This window comes from Rhopalosiphum padi, chromosome 4 (genome assembly GCF_020882245.1).
Source record: "Rhopalosiphum padi isolate XX-2018 chromosome 4, ASM2088224v1, whole genome shotgun sequence".
Classification (NCBI taxonomy): Eukaryota; Metazoa; Arthropoda; class Insecta; order Hemiptera; family Aphididae; genus Rhopalosiphum; species Rhopalosiphum padi.
In genome coordinates this window covers 34325202-34348466 of record NC_083600.1, presented here as the reverse complement: position 1 = coordinate 34348466, position 23265 = coordinate 34325202, and the positions used below count along the sequence as shown (strand labels likewise).

Genomic DNA, 23265 nt, shown 5'->3' with positions numbered 1-23265 from the left:
AGCATTATGATAATCAGATAATGTACTATTGATACACATGCGTATTATTTAGAACCATAAATTAATTATATTTTGTGTAGTATCGTCTACTTAGTGATAATTTATTTGTGTTTTATTATGTGTTATATTTGGATTTATCTTTATTAAGTGATTAAGTTTTTAAACATTATATTTTTAATCAAACACAATAAATCAATTTGTATAAATGAAAAATATTGCTCAGTATATTTATCTAAGTTATTAGAATATTGCAACATAAACAAGACACTTCACAGTTAGATCTAAAATAACTATTTTTATAATTTTTTCAACGTCATTTATATAAATTATACATATTATATGTCATGAAACGATTATTTTTAATTTTGAGTAAATTATTATAGTTTTCATTTTAATGTATATATTATAAATATTACATAATATCCATACAATGTTAATACTGGAATAGAAGATAGTATGTTTCAATCGCGTCTTATATAATTTACTAGGTAAGTGTAATATAAACGTTAAATTTTAAGTCGAAAGTATACTTCGGAAAAAACGAGTTTGAGCAAAGCAGATAAGTAGTTTAGCATTTATATCTATGAATGTAGTTTATGTTTATATTTTATTATAATAATTGTTTCATGAATTTGATATGTTGAACTAATTTTTGGCAAAAATATCAATTATTATTTTAAATAAATTTCTAGTTCTAATATAATACTAATATAAGATAACATCTTAGATTTCAGTATAATTTTAGTATCAAAAATACAATGGTAGTTGCAATTAAAGTACACATCTATTCTCAAAAAACTATAGTTCTTCAGTTATAATTCAAAATCGAGTGATTTCTGTGTCAATAAAATATAGGTGTATCATAGACAATAGGACCTTAAAAGTGTTTTTTTTTTCAAAAACATAAAATAAACATAACATTTTATTATATTCAGAAAATATTTACAAACTATAAATTAATTATCAATTATTATCATTTACTATAAAAAACAATGTAGTTTTACATACAAATTATTATAAAATGTTGTTATATCAAATGAATAACCTTCAAAACCATTTAAAATAGCTCTACGAAAAGGCATAAAAAAAAAATTACAACATAACAAAAATAACAATTTTTTAAAAAAATGTTTCCCCTAAAAAGCTATTAACCTCTTTAACAGCTACTTAAATCTGATTAAGTATTAGAAAAATCTGAATCACAAATCAAATCATTTAAACTGCTCCAAAAAGAGATAAGAAATACAAAAAAAAAATGTGTTAAATTAAATAACCTTAACATCACGAAAAAATTCAATTTAAACAATATTCTTAAATAAATATACATTACAATAAAAACTTGTTACAAAAAAAAAAAAAAACTATGGAAAACAGATTTATAAAATTAATCTTGCAAGTATAAAAACACACAGTAATCTAGTTAATTTTGTACTGGTTTCTGTACTATAACTGGCACTATTTCTTGGTGATTCGGGTTCAATATATTTATCTGTTAATACGACTACTGACTGTGGTCGCAGTTGTAATGGATGCCCAGTTGAAGAAACAGTAGACACTATGTTTCTAAAAAATAAAAGATAAATTAATAAAGTATAATACTGTTAATTGTTATAGAATTTTTTTTAGTTGAAAAATCTAACTACCCGGGGATGTATGCAGAATTTTCACTTCCTAAATATACGAATAACTCGTCTTTGAGATTACGTATGGCATTGGACAGTATGACTGTTTCACTTTCACTACCAAAGTTTATCACGACTATGTATGATTCGTGGTCTAATAATGACCTAAAATAATAATTGACCGATAAGTAATATAATTAAGCTAAATATTGCATTATTATTCAGATAAGGTTTCGTTAATTTTAATTTTGTTTACCTCTTTAAAATGTATATCGATTTAGTAATATTATACGTCTGAAGATCACCGTTTTTTAACGTATCTGTTTTTCGAAGTTGAGACATTTTTTTGTAAAAATTATAGTTACTAGTTGGTATTTTTTTCTGTGCTTCGACATTCATTTTGTAGTAATTTGGATTTACCGGTAACCATGGTTTTTTCTCTTCAGTGAAACCTTTGAAACAAATAATGGACACGATTTCAAAAAATAAATTTATATACGATTTTCATTTATTGTGTACATATTTAGTCGTTTGTAATAGATTTAATATTTAAATCAATTTAAGCTAATTTTGAAGTAATTTAAAATATAAATTATTTTTTTTTCAAATATTACATATTAATAGTTACAGTCGATTCACGATAACTTGAAGTTGAAGGGAGATAAAAATTTGCTTTGAGATATGTATTATTTGTGATATTATTTAATTCGAATTTATATTCGTTTATATATAATTTATATTTCTAGGCCCTAAATCTAGGGGATAAATAGAAATTCCAGTTTTCAAGATTTTTGAGTTAACGAGATTCGAGTTATCATGACGACTGTATTTGTTAATAGCAAACCAACAATGATTTTTTACTTGAATTTACACAATTAATACGAATAACTCTGTTATAGTTATTTGATTTTTATTAATCAAATAAAAATAAGATTTGATAATTATAAGATTAAAAGTGATACAAGACATTACTTAATTATATTATTTGGATCTAATGGATAGGAATAGATTTAATTTTAAATTATTTAGGTTTAAGTTTTAGAATACACACTATTACATTTCTATTATTATGTTAAACTTGAAATGTAATAATGATATATAGATGAAATTATTCATTTTTATTAAATTATAATATACCTCCGTTAATCGAATCGTCCCATTGCATTGGACATCTTTCGTAATCTCTAGGTCTTGATCCTTTCGGACCACCCGCTAAATTATTATCTGTTACTTGTTCCGGTCTCAAATACATGTTGTCCTCCATTCCAATTTCACTACCATAATATGTTACTTCAATACCAGGAAGGGCTAATTTCAACGCAGTAAACATTGGTACTGTTTCAGCACCAAATTTCGACGACAATCTTAAATTGTCATGATTTTCCATCTAAATGTTTAAAAACCAAACATCATATAAATCATAGTTATAGTTATATAACTAAGTGTAATCCGAGGTATAATTTTCATATTATGTATTAAACAATTCCAATTCGTAATACGAATTAATATTAAACAATATAAAACACGTACCACCCAGTTGGCCACCATATTTTCTGGTAAATCAATCAACCAATTTTTGATAATATTATCTATGGATTCAACTATATTATCATTTTTCGGCAATCTCACTAATGCTAAGTTAAATGGAATTTGGGCTCCAGGGTTCGATGAGTTGCCGTAATATTGCATTAATATATCTTGTCTTGTATACGATTCTGATGCTAGTAAACTATCCAACACATAAAATTGTAATTTGTATTTATTACATTTCTTTTAAATTGTATACCAAAATAATAATAATAATAATAATAACAACAACAAAATAGGTGCAATATAATAAAGATGATTGTACTCGGACAAATAGAATGTTTCAGTAGATATGTGCATTATACAATATATACTATATTTACCTAGAAACTGATATATTTTTGGTTTTTGTATAATTATCCATGAAAGCCCTCCATTCTTTTACAATATCAATTACTTCCGGTTGGTCTGTTGTGTATATGTGGTTTAATTCAATGTATTCGCTGGAATTGCTCATTCCCGGCTTTAATGGTTCATCAGGTAGTGAACTATTTTCATATAAGAATTTTACAGCATCAAATCGGAATCCAGAAACGCCTTTATCCATCCAAAATTCCATAACGTCCTTTAAATTAATAATAGAACATATTATCTACTTGTAGCCATGTAGGAAATAGACACATACTATAATGTTTCATAATCATAGTATTAAACTTCTTTAGTAAGAATTAAATTTAAATACATTCAATTAATTAGGTCACATTATAACATACTAATATTTGTTGCTTAACATCAGGATTTCTCATGTCAAAGTCCGGTTGTTCATTGCTAAATTGATGGAAATAAAATTGTTTTCGTTCTTCATTCCATTTCCAAGCTGATCCTCCAAATATACTCAACTGTATTAAAATAAATATATAATAATTAACAAAACATTTGATAAATACTAATTATTTATTAATAAAAAACTTAAGTTTATTCCTTTCAGATTACATTTTTTTTACGAACGTACATAGTTCTAATATTCAGCATTATATGATTTACCAAAATTGTAAATCCTAACACTTAATCTTTAATCTAAATTTATTTTTTATCACTAATAATTCATTATTAATAATGTATACTTAAATGAAAAATTGTATCTTTTAAAAATATTATGAATTCCGATAAAACAGTTAGTCTTAAGTTATTTACCCAATTATTTGGTGGTTTTGGTGTAACTGACGAGTTACCAAGTTCGTCTTGATTTGTAGCGTTACGCCATATGTAATAGTCTTTGTACTTTCCTTCTTGCTTGATTGATTTTTGAAACCACTCGCACCTATCACTCGAATGGTTTGGTATGAGATCTATTATCAGTTTAAGATCTAAAGAGAAATGATTAATTAATAAATGATTAAATTATATAACATCTACATAAACAGAATTCTTGCTGATAAGGTATAACATTTACTTCGCTTGTTCATTTCAAAAACTAATTCTTCTAAATCACTCATCGTGCCAAATATAGGATCTATCATTTTAAAGTCTTCCACATCATATCCCATATCATACATAGGTGATTTGAAAAACGGACCAACCCATAATGTTTCAATACCAAGATCAACAAAATGATCAAGTTTCTGGGTTATGCCTGAAAGTGATTTATACAATAAAATATTAATACACCGCAATTATTTAAATGTTTAAGATTTGTAGGTGGAGCGAGAAATATAATGTGAGTCAGTATTTCCTAATGCATAATAGAACACACAAATAAAATTAAAATTAGCTGATGATAGTTGGTGTTTATCACTCAAAAACATTTTTATTTTTTTTTTATATTTAAAAATGTATTATAGAATTCAAATAACACTTCCATTGAGATGGACTACTTAAAACTGAGTTTTTTTAGAGACTACTACTTTTCGTCTTTTAAATTAAATTGTATTTTGATTTTAAATACCTTTTAAATCACCAATTCCATCTTTATTACTGTCTTTGAACGATTTGGGATATACTTGATAAAGTATTGTGTTAGACCACCACTCATTATTTGGTTTGGTAGCATTGTAATACATACTACAATTAACTGTAGGATGTAAGTAATATGCTATCATCACAAGGCAGTATGCACAAAATGTCTTCATGTTGTTTTAGAATTATCTGTAACACTAATAAATTATTTTTTCTTATGAATTATAATTGGGGAAAAACAAATACTATAAAATGAAAAATTTACCCTTAACACTTTAGATCTAAACCAAATTTTATTTTTTTAATTCAAAAACAGGTTATTGTAGATACTTCAATTTTTCACCAATTTTTTTTTTATTATTATTATTATTAGAGTTTCCTATATTGAGTAAAGGTTTTTAAAATATTGATAATTTTTAATTTTTGTGAGCTCTGTATATGGTCATTTCAATTAAAATTATAATAATAAATAATATTAAAGTCAAATTATATCATTTTATCAAAAATAAATTATCGCCACATAACTACCGTACATATGTATAAGTAAGGTGTACTTTCAAACATTATTTTTTATAATGATTTAAATTTGTTTAAATTTTATTCTTGAATAATTATAACTATTATATTATTCATTCTTAAGAAAATAATTTAATCTACTGTTTTTGTCATTTTTGATTTTGAAATTTTTTTTTGCTATTAATTGAGATTATGAGATAGAAAAGATCAGTAGTCTTCAAAATTAAAATTATATCATAAAAATAATTTTAAAATCTATATAATTTTAAACAAAGTAAAAATTATTTATAAAATAATAATTGTTTATTATGAAAAATTATTTTTGTTGGAAAATCAGTAACCTACCAAATCTAATAACTTTTTAAAATTAAAAGTTTTATCCATTAAAATTCTAAAGACTGTTTAATGATAGCACTTATAAATTATTTAATTATAGTAATCATTAAATGTTCATACAAATTGTCGCCACAGAATAATAAAAATAAAAAACTTACCTAATTAAATTTGAATTTAGTAACGCAGTATGTACTTTAATGTTAAAGACAAAACCACAAAATTAAAACTAAATTACTGTGACAATTATCATCCATTTATATATTATATATAATATATATTAAATAATATTGATGTAATAATTAAAAATAAATAAAAATGTGACGTATCATATTGATACTATAAAACAAACACTTATTATATTAATTATATTCATAGAATAATATATTTATACTCGTAATGATAGGTATTGCGCAATTTTATTTTATTTGTATAATTATATTATTTAATTATTTATATTTTTCGTTCTATTGCGCAATGTTGAATGACATAATTCATTTCTTCCATTTTTTTTATCAATCAAATGACATCAATGCAGAATTAAAATATTGATATAACCTGTAGGAATATAATCAATATTTGGCCTGGAGATGCCAGGATAGTTTATAGTGGATTTTTGTTCGATACAAATTATTTTTGGATGCTGATTGGAGCAGTGTGTTGATTATAATATACCAATTATACCATGATGTGGTTTATCTTTGTCTGTCAACACCAGGGCCTTGCACCCGAATTAACCCGAACCCCTAACACCCCTAAATACCCTTAAAAAAATCAAACATCCGAAACCCATATAACCCGAATGATTCTGTTTTCCTAACACCTGTATTAACTAAAACCCGAATAGATCATTGGGGTTAACTTGAAACCCGAATATTTGTTTTATTTTTTTAATCTTCATGTGATATATCATTTTGTATGTATTTCTTGTGGCGAGTTCAATTTTGTAGAGTTAAATAATTAATAATAATAATAACAGGAACAATCTTACAATCAATCATAGGTAAATTCAATAATTATTTACTTGAAAATAAAACCATTAAAATATTTTATAATTTAATTGATTCTAATTAAAGTATTAAACCAAATCGCCTAATACTAAATTATTTCTTATACCTATTTTATAATATAATTCATTACTTTATTACTTTATTATTATAGTATATAAAATAAATCCAAATATAGCTAATAGCAATATACAATTGACACGGTCTCAACAAATCTGAACATATTGACAGTCGTTATTAAAATACTAAACGCTAAATATTAATAATACCTAGTGTTATTATTTTATTAATGAAATAAGTTATTTTAACAACAGTTGTTTTAAACCAAACTACAAATGTTGCGAATTCGTTTAAAAAATGTATATTTTATTATCAATAACTTTAAACACTTTTTTGGGGGGGGGGGGGAGATTAATCAAAAGCTATGATTTTTCCAGATTATTCAACACTTGTATTGACCAATATTAACCCGAATAATAACGGTTTTGAAAACCCAAATGTTTGTTTAAATTTTTTATTCCGGTGTTTGAACACCTGAATACATCCAGCACTCGAAACCCGAATAAATGATTCGGGTGCTAAGCCCTGGTCAACATCATTTGGTGCGGTAAGAATGTTAAATTATCAACGTTGGAATTTTTTTTTATGTCTTTTTTAAATTACATCTAACAAATATTAAAGACCCTAAAATTATATTGCCCTGGATCCATATTCTTCAAGTTAGGCTATATCAAGATGCATCATAATATTCATAAGTAATTAATACTGGAACCAAACAATTTAAAGAAAATTATTTTAATTTTTATACACAATGACTTAGCTTGTGTTTTTTTAATATATCTCATTTAACTAATTTAAACAAATATTTTTGTCTGTGTGTAAAAATTCTTCTTCAAACTATAAAATATTTATTTAAATAATATAATATTATATTATTACTATATAATATTGTAAAGAGGAAAAATTTGATTGTTTATATTGAATAGGTTCCGAAACTATTGAACCGATTTAAATGAAATTTAGTACATAGATAGTTTAGACACTGAGAAAGGACGTAGGCTACTTTTAAAAAGGGCTGTAAGGGGTTGAAATAGGGGATAGTATATATTATAGAAAAATTAATAAAAAAAATTAAAAAAAAAAAAGTAATTAGACATACTTTTTGTATCCTAGCAACCACTTAGAAGAAAAAACAAATATTATTAAACAATTAAAAAATACATATTATTCGTTTGCCGGGTCAGCTATTATTATTAATATAATGTAAAAAAAATCTCGACTTTCACCTGAGATGACTTCTGCAGCATGGGCAATGCCGGGTGGGACAGCTAGTCAATTATTTTTAAATTAATTAATTTTTTTTCATAGAACTTCGAAGTTTCTGTTTTAACTAAGTTCGATATTCACAAAAAATTATGTTTTTTGTTATTGGGTCACAATTCAAAATAGTTTTTGATAAAGGTACCTTTAAACATTTTAGCATTAAGAAGACGTTATGTCCGCATGTGTTATTTCTGTCTTACTAACGTACCTACATCATAGCAAATTTGCGTTCAGCAGAACACATTTTGTGATGTCAGCTTTAATATTATAGTAAATTTCCTATCATCAAATTTAAAGCTAAGAATATTATCTAGAAAATTTCATATGCTTTTAATACTTTTATTGATATAATAGTTTTAAAGTGAGTTATGGATATTTTAAAGTTGTAATATTCTACATAGGTAAACTCATATTAAAATGATAATACTAATAAAAGCAATAAGCATAAGACATTTTCTAGATAATATTCTTATCTTTAAATTTGATGATAGGTAAATTTACTCTAATATTAAAGCTAACATCACAAAATCTGTTCTGCTGAACGCAAATGATGTACGTTAGTAAGACAGAGACACATGCGAGTATAATGTCCCTTAAGGAAAACCTAAGTAACTTCTCAGCTATATGATGAGTTTTTTTAGGTATAAATACCTATGTATATGACTAATAATAAGTAATCCGTTGCCGTATTTTTTGGATTTCCAATTTACTTTGATATTTAATATATTTTTAGAGATGCTTCTGTAAAGAACTGACCTCACACTGTACGAACTACCGATATAGTGTACATAGAACATGAGTCACAAATAAATTTTCTTATTCAAATTTAATTTAATCGAAAAAACTATAGAAGATCCTTAGAAAACTAGATAACACAAAATTATTTGAAGTTCTATTAAAAATCCAAGCAGTTTTCTGAGCACAAGATTCTCATTATGTCTAGAAATAAGTAGTAGTATCGGACCAAATGCAATACGGTTCCTGTATGCTGGTCAACTGCTTTCTCCTACAAATGTCGAAGCAACAATTTTTGTGGCTTCTGGATAAGGTATTTATAATGGGGTCAAAAATGTATCGTCTATGTGTGACTTTTTGGACATCTTCTTTGGTGACGGCATGCACAATTTCATCATCAGTTTAAATGTCCTGATGCTGCATTACTTAATCGCAGCCTCCACAATGCTCACCGTTGAATCTTATACTTAGTGATGACTGTGGGTAGAATCAATTTGACTAAAAGTTAGGTGAGGATAATGCTGTTGAACATAAGAAGTTTCATTCACAGTGACCAAGTGCGGACTGAGAATTTTCAGTGTGAATGATCACAATACAGTATTCCACAGTGTTCGGAACGTTCACTTAAAAAATTAATTCGTTTACGTTCACATTCAGTCCTTAATAAAAGGAACTCATTCATGTTCGTGTTTTTTTCAAACAAATGCGTTCATGTTCACGTTCTTTCTAAAAATAAATGCGTTCATTTAATTTTTAAAATTTTTTTTTTATGAAAAAAAATTTCATAAATTTTGCGTGAACCCACAGCTAATATAAAATTCATAAACATATATGACACAACCCAAAAATAAAAATATAATTTAGACTTTAGTGCATGTACAATTTATAAAGTATCTGAATTATATTTTTAATATCTGACATGTTATTTGAGTTAGATACAATCAAATAAATATCATAGGAATTATAATGGGAAAACATTAGTATTATAATATATTTTATACATATATTTATTAAATTATAAATAAATTGAACGTCTTAAAAATCGATCAAATTCATTAAAAATATAAACGTCATTTACGTTCATGTTCTATTTGAAATAAAAAACGAATGACGTCCACATGTCGTTCACGATATATGAACATGAACGCGTGAACACCAGTGCGTTCATGAATGATGTTCTTTCCAAACACTGGTATTCCACAAAACTGACGAATTTAATTGATATATTGCATAATATCTAAACGGCGTAGACATGCGGTGTACTATAGATATTAGATTAGTGGTTCTCAATCTTTTTAGTACCGCGGCCCAAATTTACCCCGACAAATCTTTCGCGACTCGCATTGCTTCAATTTTCAAAAAGTAGTTATAAAAACAAAATTTGTATTATATAAATATGTATACATTTTTAGTATATATTTAATATTTTATAGGTTTATAATCAATTTATTTTTATAAATGTACTTTTAATAATGAGGTATATGCGAAATGTGTGCTTGTTTTCTGTTATGGTTAATAACAGCATTGACATCATAATTCAAAAAATTTTTCGCAACCCACTAAAAATTGATTGATGACCCACCAGTGGGCCACACTTTGAGAAACGCTGTATTAGATATTATTGTTGTTGTGTATGTCTAGTAGTCTGTGGATAAATATGTCTCTAATTAAAGCGATGCCATATAATTCTCAAGACCTTTCAGATTAGGCCATGTTTGGATTAACGAGACACTATTGCACTTATATTCATAATGCAGACAGAAAGACTGAGTACAAATATAATTAAGATTTTAGTTAAATGAGATATAATTTAAATAACACGTTAAGTCATTGCGTATAAAAAATTACAATTTAAATAGCACGTGAAGTCACGTTTGTATTTTTTTAATATTTTTTAGTTCCAATATTAATTACTTATGTGGCACCTCATATTCAAAGTTCAAAGCTTCAAGCCTAGTCTATAAGCATATAATTCAAATTTTTGTGATTTTACCAAATGTTGTCATTCTTATGGAAAAAAAAGTAGGCATGTGTTCCTAATATTTTTAAATAGGAATAAAAACAAGTATGACAAACGTTGTATTACATTTTTAAAAATTTCAAAGAGCAAAACATTTTTTATTGATGTGTATTTAAAAATTGAAAATTGAAAATGTCTATAAACAATAAAAAAGGAGACAAACATTTATTTAAAATCATCGTACTTCGTCTACGAAATGATGATATTATAAATATTTGATTAATAATGTAAGTCCTTAAAATGATTCGTTTTTGAAAAATAACCTAATAAAAATAACAATCTTATTGAAAAATTGTCCCTCTAAAAACTACTAACATGTTTGAGAACTATTTAAACTTGATAAAATACTAGAAAGAAAAAGAAAAACAATAAATCTTTAATATATATATTAGAATATTAACTTATGTTGCAATAAAAAAAAACTATAAGGAAGACAGATTTATAAAATCCATTTCGCAAGTATAAATACACAAAGCAAGCCAATTAATTTCGTGTTGAATTATGTACCACCATTAACAATATTCCTTGGTAATATTATAATTTGTATTATATATGATACAATTTTTAAAAAATAATTGACTCATTTTGAGCAATTTATAGGCATGAGAATTTTTTTTCTGTTAATAATGTACAATATTATTTGTTGAGTCAAAATTCTTGAAAATGTAATACGAGATTTCATAAATGTTATTATCTGTATCAAAATATAAAAATAAAAATACAAGGATAACATTTTACATAGGTATGTATTTGCAGTTAAAATTTTCAAAAATCGCAAAAAATGTATTTAGTTATCTATAAGCACGGTATTTGCAAATTCTAAAATCAAATCGCAATTATTTGTAATTAATTTTATCAGTATTATTATTCATAAGCTATGATTTATTTATTGTTTGTAAACATTATTATAATCAATGATTAATTCTAAATACTATTGGGTTCCTTTTTTTATTAAATAAATTTTATTAAATATTCAGTCGATTAATAAAAACACTGGGTTACACAACGCGTACAAAAATAATTGAAATGAAATACTAAATTTTAAGATGATTTTCATTGATAAAAATTACAACAATGTTGTAATTATTTTAAAATATTTATGAGTAAATGTCAGGCATTTCTAAGAATAATTTGAAAATGTATGTATTTTGAAGAATATGACCAGCCAAAACGTTCAATTTTAAAAATACAGGCTCTAGTAAGTTGAATAACTCAAACTATAAGACAAGTATATACCATAGTACCTATAATAAACTTTAAATTGGTTTTTATTGCTTCATAAATTAGAATTTTATTAATTACGATATTATAAAAATAAATATATAACAAACTTATCATTAAATTTAAAATAAAAATAAAATATAATTATTTACAATCATGAATCGTGAAACATAGATTCATAAGAAATATTTTAAAACTAGAAAGATACTAAATACTCTAATTAATTTGGAACTGATTTGTGTGCCCGCACTTTGAGTATCAATTGTAGATATTTCAGGTGCAATATATTTATCTGTTAATACGACTACAGATTGTGGTCGTAGTGTTAGTGGATTACCAGCTGAAGATACGGTTGATATAATGTTTCTAAAAACAAAAATTACAATAAATGAAAAAACAGAATTATTCATTGTAATGACAAACATTTTTTAAATCCAAAAATTTTAATTACCCAATGTTGTATGCAGAATTTTCACTTTCTAAGTATACGTACAGTTCGTTTTTGAGGTTTTTTACAATGTTGGACGGTATGACGGACTCAGTTTCACTGCCAAAATTCATTACGACTATGTACGATTCATGTTCCAATAATGATCTATAAAAAATAATTAATAAAAAGAATAAATAACATAATATTTTATAAAATTATTATTTTGTTTACCTCTTTAAAATGTATATCGATTTAGTAATATTATACGTCTGAAGATCGCCGTTTTTTAACGTATCTGTTTTTCGAAGTTGAGACATTTTTTTGTAAAAATTATAGTTACTATTTGGTATTTTTTTCTGGTCTTCAACATTTACTTTGTAGTAATTTGGATTTACCGGTAACCATGATTTTTTCTCTTCCGTGAAACCTTTGAAACAAATGGGCATGGTTTCAAATTATAATTTTATATACAGTTTTCAATTATTGTGTACATATTTAGTTGTTTGTAATAGATTTAATATTTAAATAAATTTAAGCTAATTTTGAAGTCATTTAAATAAATTATTTTTTTTTTAAATAATTCATATTAATAGTTACAGTCGAGTCCCGAAAACTCGAAGTTGAAGGGAAATTAAAATTTGCTTCGAGATATCAAATTCGAATTTATATTTATTTACATAATAATTTATATTTCTAGGGTATAAAAAAAATTTGAGTTTTCAAGTTTTTCGAGTTATCAAGGTTCGAGTTATTGTGACTCTACTGTATTTGGGTCTGATGGATAGAGTTAGATTTTATTTTAAAGTCTTGGTGTTTAAGTTTTAGGATACACACTATTACATTTCTATTGTTATGTTAAACTTGAAATGTAATAATGATATATAGATGAAATTATTCATTTTTATTAAATTGATAGTATACCTCTGTTAATCGAATCGTCCCATTGCTTTGGACATCTTTCGTAATCTCTAGGTCTTGTTACTTTTGGACCACCTGCTAAATAAGCCGTATTTTTGGGTTTTATATTTACTTTGGTATTTAATATATTTTTAGAGACGCTTTTGTACCCAACCGATATAATGCATTTATATGGGACATGGTAGGTTAAGATACATTGGTCAACTTTCCATATTCCAATTTAATTTTAACGAAAAAACTATAGAGGATCTTTAGGAAACTAGATAACATAAATCCATTTGAAACTTTATTAAAAATCCAAGCAGTTTTCTGAACACAAGATTCTCATTATGAGTCTATAAATAAGTAGTAGTATCGGACCAAACGTAATACGGTTCTTGGATGCTGATCAAGTGCCTTTTCCTGCAAACGTCGAAGTAACAGTTTTTGTGGCTTCTGGATAAAGTATATTGATTGGAGTCAAAAATGAATCGTCTATATGTAACTTTATCGGCGTCTTCTTTGGTGACGGCATACACGATTTCATCATCAGTTTAAATGTCCTGATTTTGTATTGCTTCATCGTATGTTTTATTTAACTAAACTCGATGTAAACTTTCAAGTCGTATAACATATTTTCGTGTGTCTATAGTAAAATCGAAAAAATTAAAATTAAGGTAAGCAGTACTATGAAATAAGTGATTTAAACTTTATTAAAATATATCGGGTACTTTAAAAGATGATGAAAAGTAAAATAAAAAAAAAGAAAGTGTTATGTTGTTGATGATTAAAGGACATTCGACGTAGTAATAATACGTAAAAAGTCATCGGCATAGATCGATTATAATATTTTTATATCACCCTAGAAAATTTTTGTGGGAATGGATGCTTAAAAATATTGTAGAAAGCTTTTTACTGTGGTTTGTAATCCTAGTATTTTAATGTTATGATTTTTTTTTCATATTCATATAATATTCAGACGGTATAATAATTATGCTTCGGGACTCATTTAATATCAACGTTGCGATCAGGCAATGTGACGATTAATGTACCACGATCCCGGTGTCGTTATACTGGCGAAAGTCAACACTTGGTCGGTCGCCCTCCCCATATTAGTAATCCCTATCGAACCCAAATGAATCTTTTTCTGACACCGGATTACTGTTGTTATTATTATTATTATATTATATTATATAAATACGGCTACCATATTCCATCATATTATAATGGCCCGTGTGTGTGCAGCTCGGGCTTAAAAACGGCGGTCGGCGGTGATGGGTTTTTATTTCCGCCAAAATATAAATAAGACAACCAATTTAATAACACGTTCACCCTCTGAGGGTAAACGAGAAGAGTTTAGGTAAGGGGAATGTGTTTTTATTAGTGGGTTTACAATATGACTCACTGCTAGATCGACGTTGAGAAATTTGAATAATATTAAAAACGTTATTAAAAAAAAAGAAGCAATAATTAATAAATAATAGTGCCGATTGCGTGAATGCGTGAAATATAATTAATTTTTTATATATAAATCAAAAATTGTACTTAATAAAAGTAGTTATTAATAAGACTTATCAAATTTTGATGTACGAAATACCTGAAAATAAACATATTTCAATAAAACGCGTCATATTTTAAGTACGCACTTATACAATGACTGTATGTTATTATTATTATTATTATTATGTGGTACTGATAAAAATAAAACGATATCATCCGTATCAATGTATACGTAATACATTATTATATTAGTATTGTACGCGACTACGACGATAATAATATAACCTCGTTAGCGATCTTTTCAAAATCAACGACCCCGCGCCCGTGCGTAATGCCGAAAGAAACACATTCACTGTACCCACTACCCGGTTCCGGGCACGTTGTTTATTTACCGCGTTTCCCGCAACCCGACGAGTGTGTCTCCGGAGAGTAAAGATTTTGATGCGGCGAGGGAACAAGAGGCAAAGGCGGACGCGAAGAGATTATTTATTGCTAGCGACGGCGCACTTGATTCCGAGTCATTGACTCCGCCGGGGTCCTGTTAAACGGTTTATAGGCGCGTGGCTGCCGCCCTTTGTCGGCGCTATACCAGTGCGCTGGTGCGACGGCGGTGACTGTGGCGGTGGCTTTTGCGACGGAAAACGAAATAATAAAAAAATTATTACGCGGTTATAAATTAAAAAGAGGCCTATCTGTGCGCGCGACCTTTGTGCGTGTGAGATGTTGTCGTACGCCGCCACCGCCGCTACGTCGGCGTTATTAATTTATCGATAATTTACGACCCTTTTTCTGACGGAGCGGAGGGCACCGTCAAACCCTTTTCATCCGCTGTTCCCGCACGACGGCCGAATGACATAATATGTTTCGAGTTTTTTCGAACGGTTTCACGAAGTACATTTCCTTCGAAAAATGCTTAATTTACTATAGGTATAATATTATGATGTCAATAACGAGTTTCAATATTGACATATTCTGAAAGAACAATTTCTGCGGTTATTCTTAAATTATACGTTTCCTAATTTATAAGTATCTTGCTGAAATCAAAGGTATGGTGACTGCTAAATATCTTTTAACGTTATAGATTTATTTAGAGGTACATGATAATAAGTTTTTATAGTTTATAAGTATATTAAATTAAACAATTAATACTCTTGATGTCCGAAGACAGTTACTCTTTTTTTATTCATTTTGATTCATCGCACTATTACGACCAGTAGTTTAACATTTTATCAAAATTAAATTTAAAAAAATTGCAATTTGATAGATAAATATTTTAGTTTCTGAGCGAGACGATGAATAAATAAATAATTGTACAGAATGCGTTTTTATATTTAGTTTTGTGTCTGAACATACTTTTTATAATTGAAGAAAATGCTCCAATCTTCAATATTGAGCGTGGTTTCTAGTAGATAATTTTAGTTGGATTTAGTTTTTAGTTAGGTACATAGGTCCATCAAAAGAAAAAAAATTATTCACAGTTATATTTAAAAATGAATAACTGTAGATAATAGACACCTATAATTAATACAACCAGTATTTCCACTACTGATAAAATCGTTAAGCACTTGAAACTAATTATCGTTATTGTTTATATTATTATTTTCTATACACAATACTTAATAAATAATAATGTATGATTTTCTGGCAAAAACTACAGTTTAAACTTCTATATAACTAATAGAAAAATAAATTACTAATATTTATACATGATGAAATATCCCGTGAAATAGAGGAGGCTAACACTATTTCTGCTCAGAATCGTATGTTATTGTGTATATGCAATGATTTATCAATGAGATAAAATATTTAACACATCCATAACAGTATTCTAATAATCAATTATGATAATTATTTTGTCTATGATATCATTTCTTAATTGGTATATACTATTCATGACATATGCAATTAACTTCCTTCTGGAGTAGGTAGATAATTATAAAAATATGTGATATTAATATATTATATCATCGATATTTAACCTTGTTACATACGTTGACAGATCTTATTACTGCATTCTTTTTTTTACTCGCATATTTTAATTTACTATTTATCGACAATTACTATTCATACGAATAAAAATAAATTGAAACTTACTCATAGAAATGTGAGGTCATTTAACACATATATTTATTTGGCTTTTACTTCGTGATTTTTTACATTCCTACGCTCACTTTTCAGTACTGTATTGCCTTTAAAAAACATTGAATACTTATAACAATTCAGGAAAAAATGTAGTCATTTTTTAGTACATTAATAGCTCTAACATTCTACTCACATTGGTTGATCAGCTCAAAATCTTCAACAAGATCTCGTAAGTTATTTGCTAGTTTACTTTCAAAACACAACCATAATAAGGATAAGTGGAAAACTTCACGTAATCCACACAAGTCGCTTAACACAATATTACAAAAACATTTTTATTGATGATTCACATTCAAAATCTACTAAATGGCGGAGACATTTTTAATTAATAGTGTCGTTTAAATTTAACCACAATGTATATGGAGTTAATATGATTAATAATTATAGTTAGAACTAATAGAATTTATGAAGTTAAAAATTCAATTTAATAGAGTATATTCAATTATTTACTACTTACGTATAAAAGAATAATATAGGTAAGTAAATACTTCCTAATTTATTCTTTTTTTCGTATTAAAATAACGGATATTTTCAAATAAAATAAAATAACAATAGCAATACTATTTGTGTGTAATTATTAAATTTTTTATTGCTTCCCAAAGTGAAATCATAACTGCATCACTAATATATGCTGAAAGAAGAATACCTTTTTATTATTTTTATTGGATGCTTAGCTATTACTATAATATTGTTATTATGTTGTAAGTATTTTAAACATGGATAACCAAACCTAAATCTTCTTTCTATTGCCGATTTTTCATTTTAATTTAGGTATTTGCTGTTGATAATCTATAAACTCAAATATATGTTTTGCATATGAATATTATTGTTTTTAGGTGTTTAGGCTTTATGTAAAATTAATATAACTATATTTTAATAATTATCTTGTTTCCATATCCAATATTATATATTCATATAATGATTCCATATGTATAATTTCTGATTTCTAAATTCAAAACACAACTTAGAAAGAACACAAATATATATTTTATATATAAAAAATTTCTAGAAGCATGTTTTAATAATAATAATAATAATAATAATATCGTTTATAAAATATAATAATAATAATGACGATTTTAATAAAACGGTTGTCTAAATTTGTGCAAGAGGCAGGGGGATCAAAAGGAACTGCACTCACTGGGGTTATACAAGAATATAAGGGCAGTGTTTATGACAGGTATAGTCACCCCCCACGCTCCAAAAAACTTACCTCACTCTTATTTCTGGCCCACCGTTCGGTCATACAACTCCGTTACAGACGCGCGCTTGTGCGTGTGTGTGCTCGTTTTCTATTTCACAATACTGCAGGTTAGGTTAATTGTACCGCTGCAAATGATAATAAGACATATTAGATTACAACCGTCGTTGTATCTGATATTAAGACAGATGTCGTGTAAATTGTATGTTATACGGCTATAGTCAATTCAAATACGCGCATATATTACACGCTATAATAAATTGATTATGGAGATGAACCATACACTTTTGCAGTGTAGTGTGTTATTAACCCCTTCAGTTATTCGGTGCATTGTTATTGTTTATATCAAGTGCGTATGTACAACTGTAGGAGGAACGTTGTTTTATTCGTATTTAATGTGAATAATATAATATGATTACGCGTTAACATATTGTTGGCATTGAAAACAAACAGTTCACGTGATAAACATAAAACATGTGACATATTGTTATCGACGACGATAAGAACATTTTCATTTTCAAAAATTTAGGTAATCGTAAATATTTTAACCAAATAGGATTTTCTAATACTCACACCGATATAGCGTATTGGCATCTTTACAGTGTATAATGATATAATTCATCATTTCATTTTTATTGAATAGAAAATGTTTAATCGTGACTACAATGAGTTTTCTGTAGTAGACGATATTTTGATAAGAATTTTCATAATTTGCCATTTTAAGAATTTATAACTTGTTTATTTTGCTTAACATGTCAGACCAGTACAATATTGACGCAGCATAGGCATTTTTCTACAAATCTGAAATATTTTGTTATAGAATTTTATTAGAATTTTTTACCGTCCAATATTTCAATAATTTTTAAAAATATAAAACTTTTATTTTTAATCTTTTTTTTTGTGTTCTAATGAGATTTAATTATTTAACATCCCTTAATTTATTTGTATCTATCACTTGAAAAAAGGTTCAACAATTTAATATATAATAAAAACCCCCGTATACGCGTTAATTCACCAATGATACATTTTATGTACCTATCATTTAAGCGTGTAAAAAAAAAAATACGAAAATTTAAAACACATTTAATTAACCTCCCGGGTAGTTTTATTTACTTGCTTTGGATTACGTACAAATAAACTTATTTTTATTTAATTAAACTTGGTAAAACTTTTTTAAATTTTTATTTTTTTTATATCAGATTAAAGTAAGTTTAATCATTTTCATTTAACATTAAGGTAAACAATTTTTTAAGGGTATTTCTTAGAAAACCGTCTGAACCTCGAGTGTATTAAAACTGTACCTATACTTACGTAAGACCTAACAATCTTCATTGCATGCTGTAATAATTAATAAGAAATACACTGTCGTAAATCAAATGTAAATAAAAGTTTATTTACCTCTGCCCCACGCGATGATAATAAAACAACAACTGCTTTGGTGTAAAGGGTGCCTCACGAGTCACGGTATATGTTTGTACTCATAGGTTATTATTATTGCGTACCCATAACATTTCTAACCATTTACTACCTAAACTTTTATAAATTGAAAACAATAAAAAAAAAAAATTAGTATAATTCACTTTTTTCTTATCTTTTTGATGAAGTATGCATTGTTCTTGCTTAATTCATTTTGTTTAGAGTCCATGGCGTTAGTGTACATAGAGCGTCAGTTTGTGGACGTACGACGACCGTAGTCGATTAGTGACAATCGCGAAATTCAACGGACAGCAACATCACACATAAATGCACCAGGAAATGGTGTGGCCACTTGCAATACGTGCTCGCGATCGACCACTCCGTCTCCGGGTCTACGATTCCGGGATTTCTTCCATAGCCACTTTTTCAAATTCATGCCACTGCTATTGTCACGACCGTGATCACTGAGGGGACATGCTGATGCCCAACATATGAGTCCTTGAACCAACAAAGGCCGATGTCCAATCTTGTGTCCTTTTGCGTCGGCAACCGAAGATAACTGTTGGTTGGACGGTTTGAAACCATGGTCTTGCGTTACAAACAGAATTCGCCAACATTTTTGGCAATAAGAAATGCGAATTATGTAATCTTCTAATCTTTTTCACTTATTATTGTAATATAATATAATATATAGTAAGTATAGGTGGAAAGGTAATATGAAAATAACAATAAAATTAAAATAGAACTATGCGGTGGAATATATACTCACAAGTCACAAGAAACTTAATACATACAAAACAAATATATTCATATAATATACTAACTTATACATTTTATACCACACATTATTTTAACATATTATGAATATTACGTTTGACCTGATTGAAAATTCTCTCCTCAAGCAACTTCAATAATCCAACAATGATACTCCGGTTACATGTAGCGCATGTCGTATATTATGATGACAACAAAATAAATAAAAGTATCACCATAATTTTAATAAAATGATCTTATTTTACATATAATTTTATTATTTAAAATGTGTATGGTCTGGGTGGAAACTGATTATAACGAGTCGTTATTCATAAAAATTCCCAATCTTGTAAAATTAGCCGATAAATTATTTAATGTTTCTTTTACGAAAAAATAATTTTAAATTATTATAATTTTAGGAACATTTTAAATAATTTTAAAAGATGAAAGGACAGGGAAGATTTGTTTTTTTGTTTCTTATAATAATAGGGTTTAGCACTTGAATAGGTTCTTTTACCGCATTGTATACAGTACAGTCGCTATTATATAAAACAGTGCTTACTGTTTGCTACTATAATAATATAATAACTGTTTTTCATTTTTTTTAGGCGTTCGCATTTCAACCGAACAAATTTTATAATTTTTTTTTATTTTTTTTATTTTTTATTTAATTTTAATTTTATGTATTTGTTAGTATGTAAAATTGTATATCATACTAAATTTCTACAGAGAAAACGAATTGCGTACAATACACTCCCCTTGTTGGTGAATATTTTGAAGATCATAAAATGCATCGGAGGCGCTGAACGCAGTTAATGTGCATGTGATTTGCGTATTTGTCACGGCGGACTGGCGTTTAACACCCACGGGGATTCTTCCAGCCCGAACAATGGTAGACGTGATATTGTAGAGTCATTATAGAACGCGTGTCGAAACGTACAAGTATCATAAACTATCACATAAAATAATGTTAAGAATTTAATTTAATCTTCCTCTCCTCCTTCACAGACTAAAGTAAAATACATTTATTAATATAATAATTAGTAATATAGTAATATATATTTATTTTTTTACTTGCGGTTTTGAGCGATAAGTACAGATATTGTGTTTCTGGCTGTTGTTGATTAAAATTGACAATTTTTATTATATTATATTTTATTTTATTATTATTATTATTATTATTATTTAGACTTGTATCAGCTATGTAATTTGTTAAAGGGAGATAACAGTACTTAATACCTAACTGATTTTTTTTTATTTAGTCTTCACAATATATATTAATATAGTATTGGTAATTTATAACATTTGATTTTGTCATTTGTATGTAGGCAAAAACCTAACAAAAGTGTTTAATAAATTTCACCTTAAATAGTAAGTAATACAATTTGAGTACCTAGTATACATGACAACACTGATTTCTATCGTAAAATATGCTATTATGTTATGCCCTGCATAAATATTAGTAATATTATTTACAATTTTTATGTTATAACTGATATTATTTTACAACAGTATTTTTAACTCATACATTTTTTAGTTGTACGTAACTATATTAATTATAATATTTCGAACAATTTAATTTGTTATATGAGGTGTCTTTAATTCGCTTTATATTTTCAAAGGATCCCTCGACTATGATAAGGTTACTGTTTTGCTGAATATGTTTTAGGGAGATTTTCATTAGCACTTCTAGTGGATTAATCCCTTAATAATATTTAATAGCGTCGTAAAACAATAAAATAACTCAGTTAATGATAATATATATATATAAGCTCATGGTCCTCTTATACTAAGTTTAAGTAGTAAGTGTAAGCTATATATCTTAAAGATTTAAAAAATAATGCAATAGTTAATAGTTATCACCACATATATAAGCTATTTATTATTTTGAGAGTTAAATGTAGGACGACAGAAACAACAAATTCATCATAGTTTATTGAGTAACATAGCGTATACTGCGTAGTATTAATACTTGCTCTTAATGGTCTAAATTAATTAATTTCACACGTTTATTGTGAAAGTCAGTAATATTCGCAGTTAATATTATTTCGTAATAATTGTTGATAACCACTGTTATTATTTTATCAGAAAAGTATTATTTAAACTTTTATTTAACATATTGCGGACATTTTCATAGCTATAACATAGTTGATGCGTTTGTATCATGAACGTTATAGGTGTGCTCAAATAATATCTAAAAAATATAATTCAATTAAGTATTTTTTAATTTATTGTTTTAACATTTAGTTAAAATATTAAATTATAATTAATATTGCACGAGTTAATTATGGACACTGTTTCTCAAAATTTAATCGATAATTAATAAAATTATGTGTTCAATAATTACCTCATTTCAGTATAAAATCTATTTTTTAATTGTTCATCTCATCTTAAAATGTAAACGCTTAATTTATAATAAAATATATATATTTAACTGTATTAAATATTTATATATATATAATATTTAACTGTATTACACTTATAGCAGTTACATTGATGCAATTGACTTATCAGTTACCAACTAGAGCAAGATCTCGCAAGTCCTATTATACCAGTTAGTCCGAACACCTCAGTAATTCGACACTTTAATAATTGATCTTTCTCATATACTAAAAATTCCATTTATTGAATTTTAATTTTTTAATGCAACATATTCAATATAGCTT

General features: G+C 26.8%; 2 protein-coding genes and 1 long non-coding RNA gene across 5 annotated transcripts; 1 reads left to right on the top strand and 2 right to left on the bottom strand.

Moving 5' to 3' along the window:
• Positions 1-269: 269 nt before the first annotated feature.
• Positions 270-22178, top strand: LOC132928357 (uncharacterized). Of its 2 annotated transcripts, none has more exons than XR_009662016.1 (2): positions 270-488; positions 20069-22178. It is a non-coding gene; the product is annotated as an uncharacterized LOC132928357 (long non-coding RNA). The 2 variants fall into 2 exon arrangements; XR_009662017.1 differs by lacking the exon at positions 270-488 and adding an exon at positions 17158-17398.
• Positions 910-6244, bottom strand: LOC132928354 (maltase 2-like). Of its 2 annotated transcripts, none has more exons than XM_060992967.1 (11): positions 6116-6244; positions 5095-5302; positions 4603-4782; positions 4344-4516; positions 3923-4048; positions 3533-3774; positions 3153-3351; positions 2760-3009; positions 1879-2074; positions 1644-1787; positions 910-1563 (listed from the first exon to the last, which is right to left on the bottom strand). In XM_060992967.1, the coding sequence occupies exons 2-11, from the start codon at positions 5276-5278 to the stop codon at positions 1377-1379; spliced, it is 1881 nt and encodes a 626-aa protein (XP_060848950.1). In that variant the 5' UTR covers positions 5279-5302; positions 6116-6244; the 3' UTR covers positions 910-1376. The 2 variants fall into 2 exon arrangements, with proteins under 2 accessions (XP_060848950.1, XP_060848949.1); XM_060992966.1 differs by having other exon boundaries at positions 5095-5294; positions 6116-6199.
• LOC132928356 (uncharacterized) lies at positions 12417-13815 on the bottom strand. Its single transcript, XM_060992969.1, has 4 exons — positions 13612-13815; positions 12922-13117; positions 12712-12855; positions 12417-12626 (listed from the first exon to the last, which is right to left on the bottom strand). Exons 2-4 carry the CDS (start codon positions 13005-13007, stop codon positions 12437-12439), a joined length of 420 nt encoding a protein of 139 aa, XP_060848952.1. The 5' UTR covers positions 13008-13117; positions 13612-13815; the 3' UTR covers positions 12417-12436.
• Positions 22179-23265: the final 1087 nt, after the last annotated feature.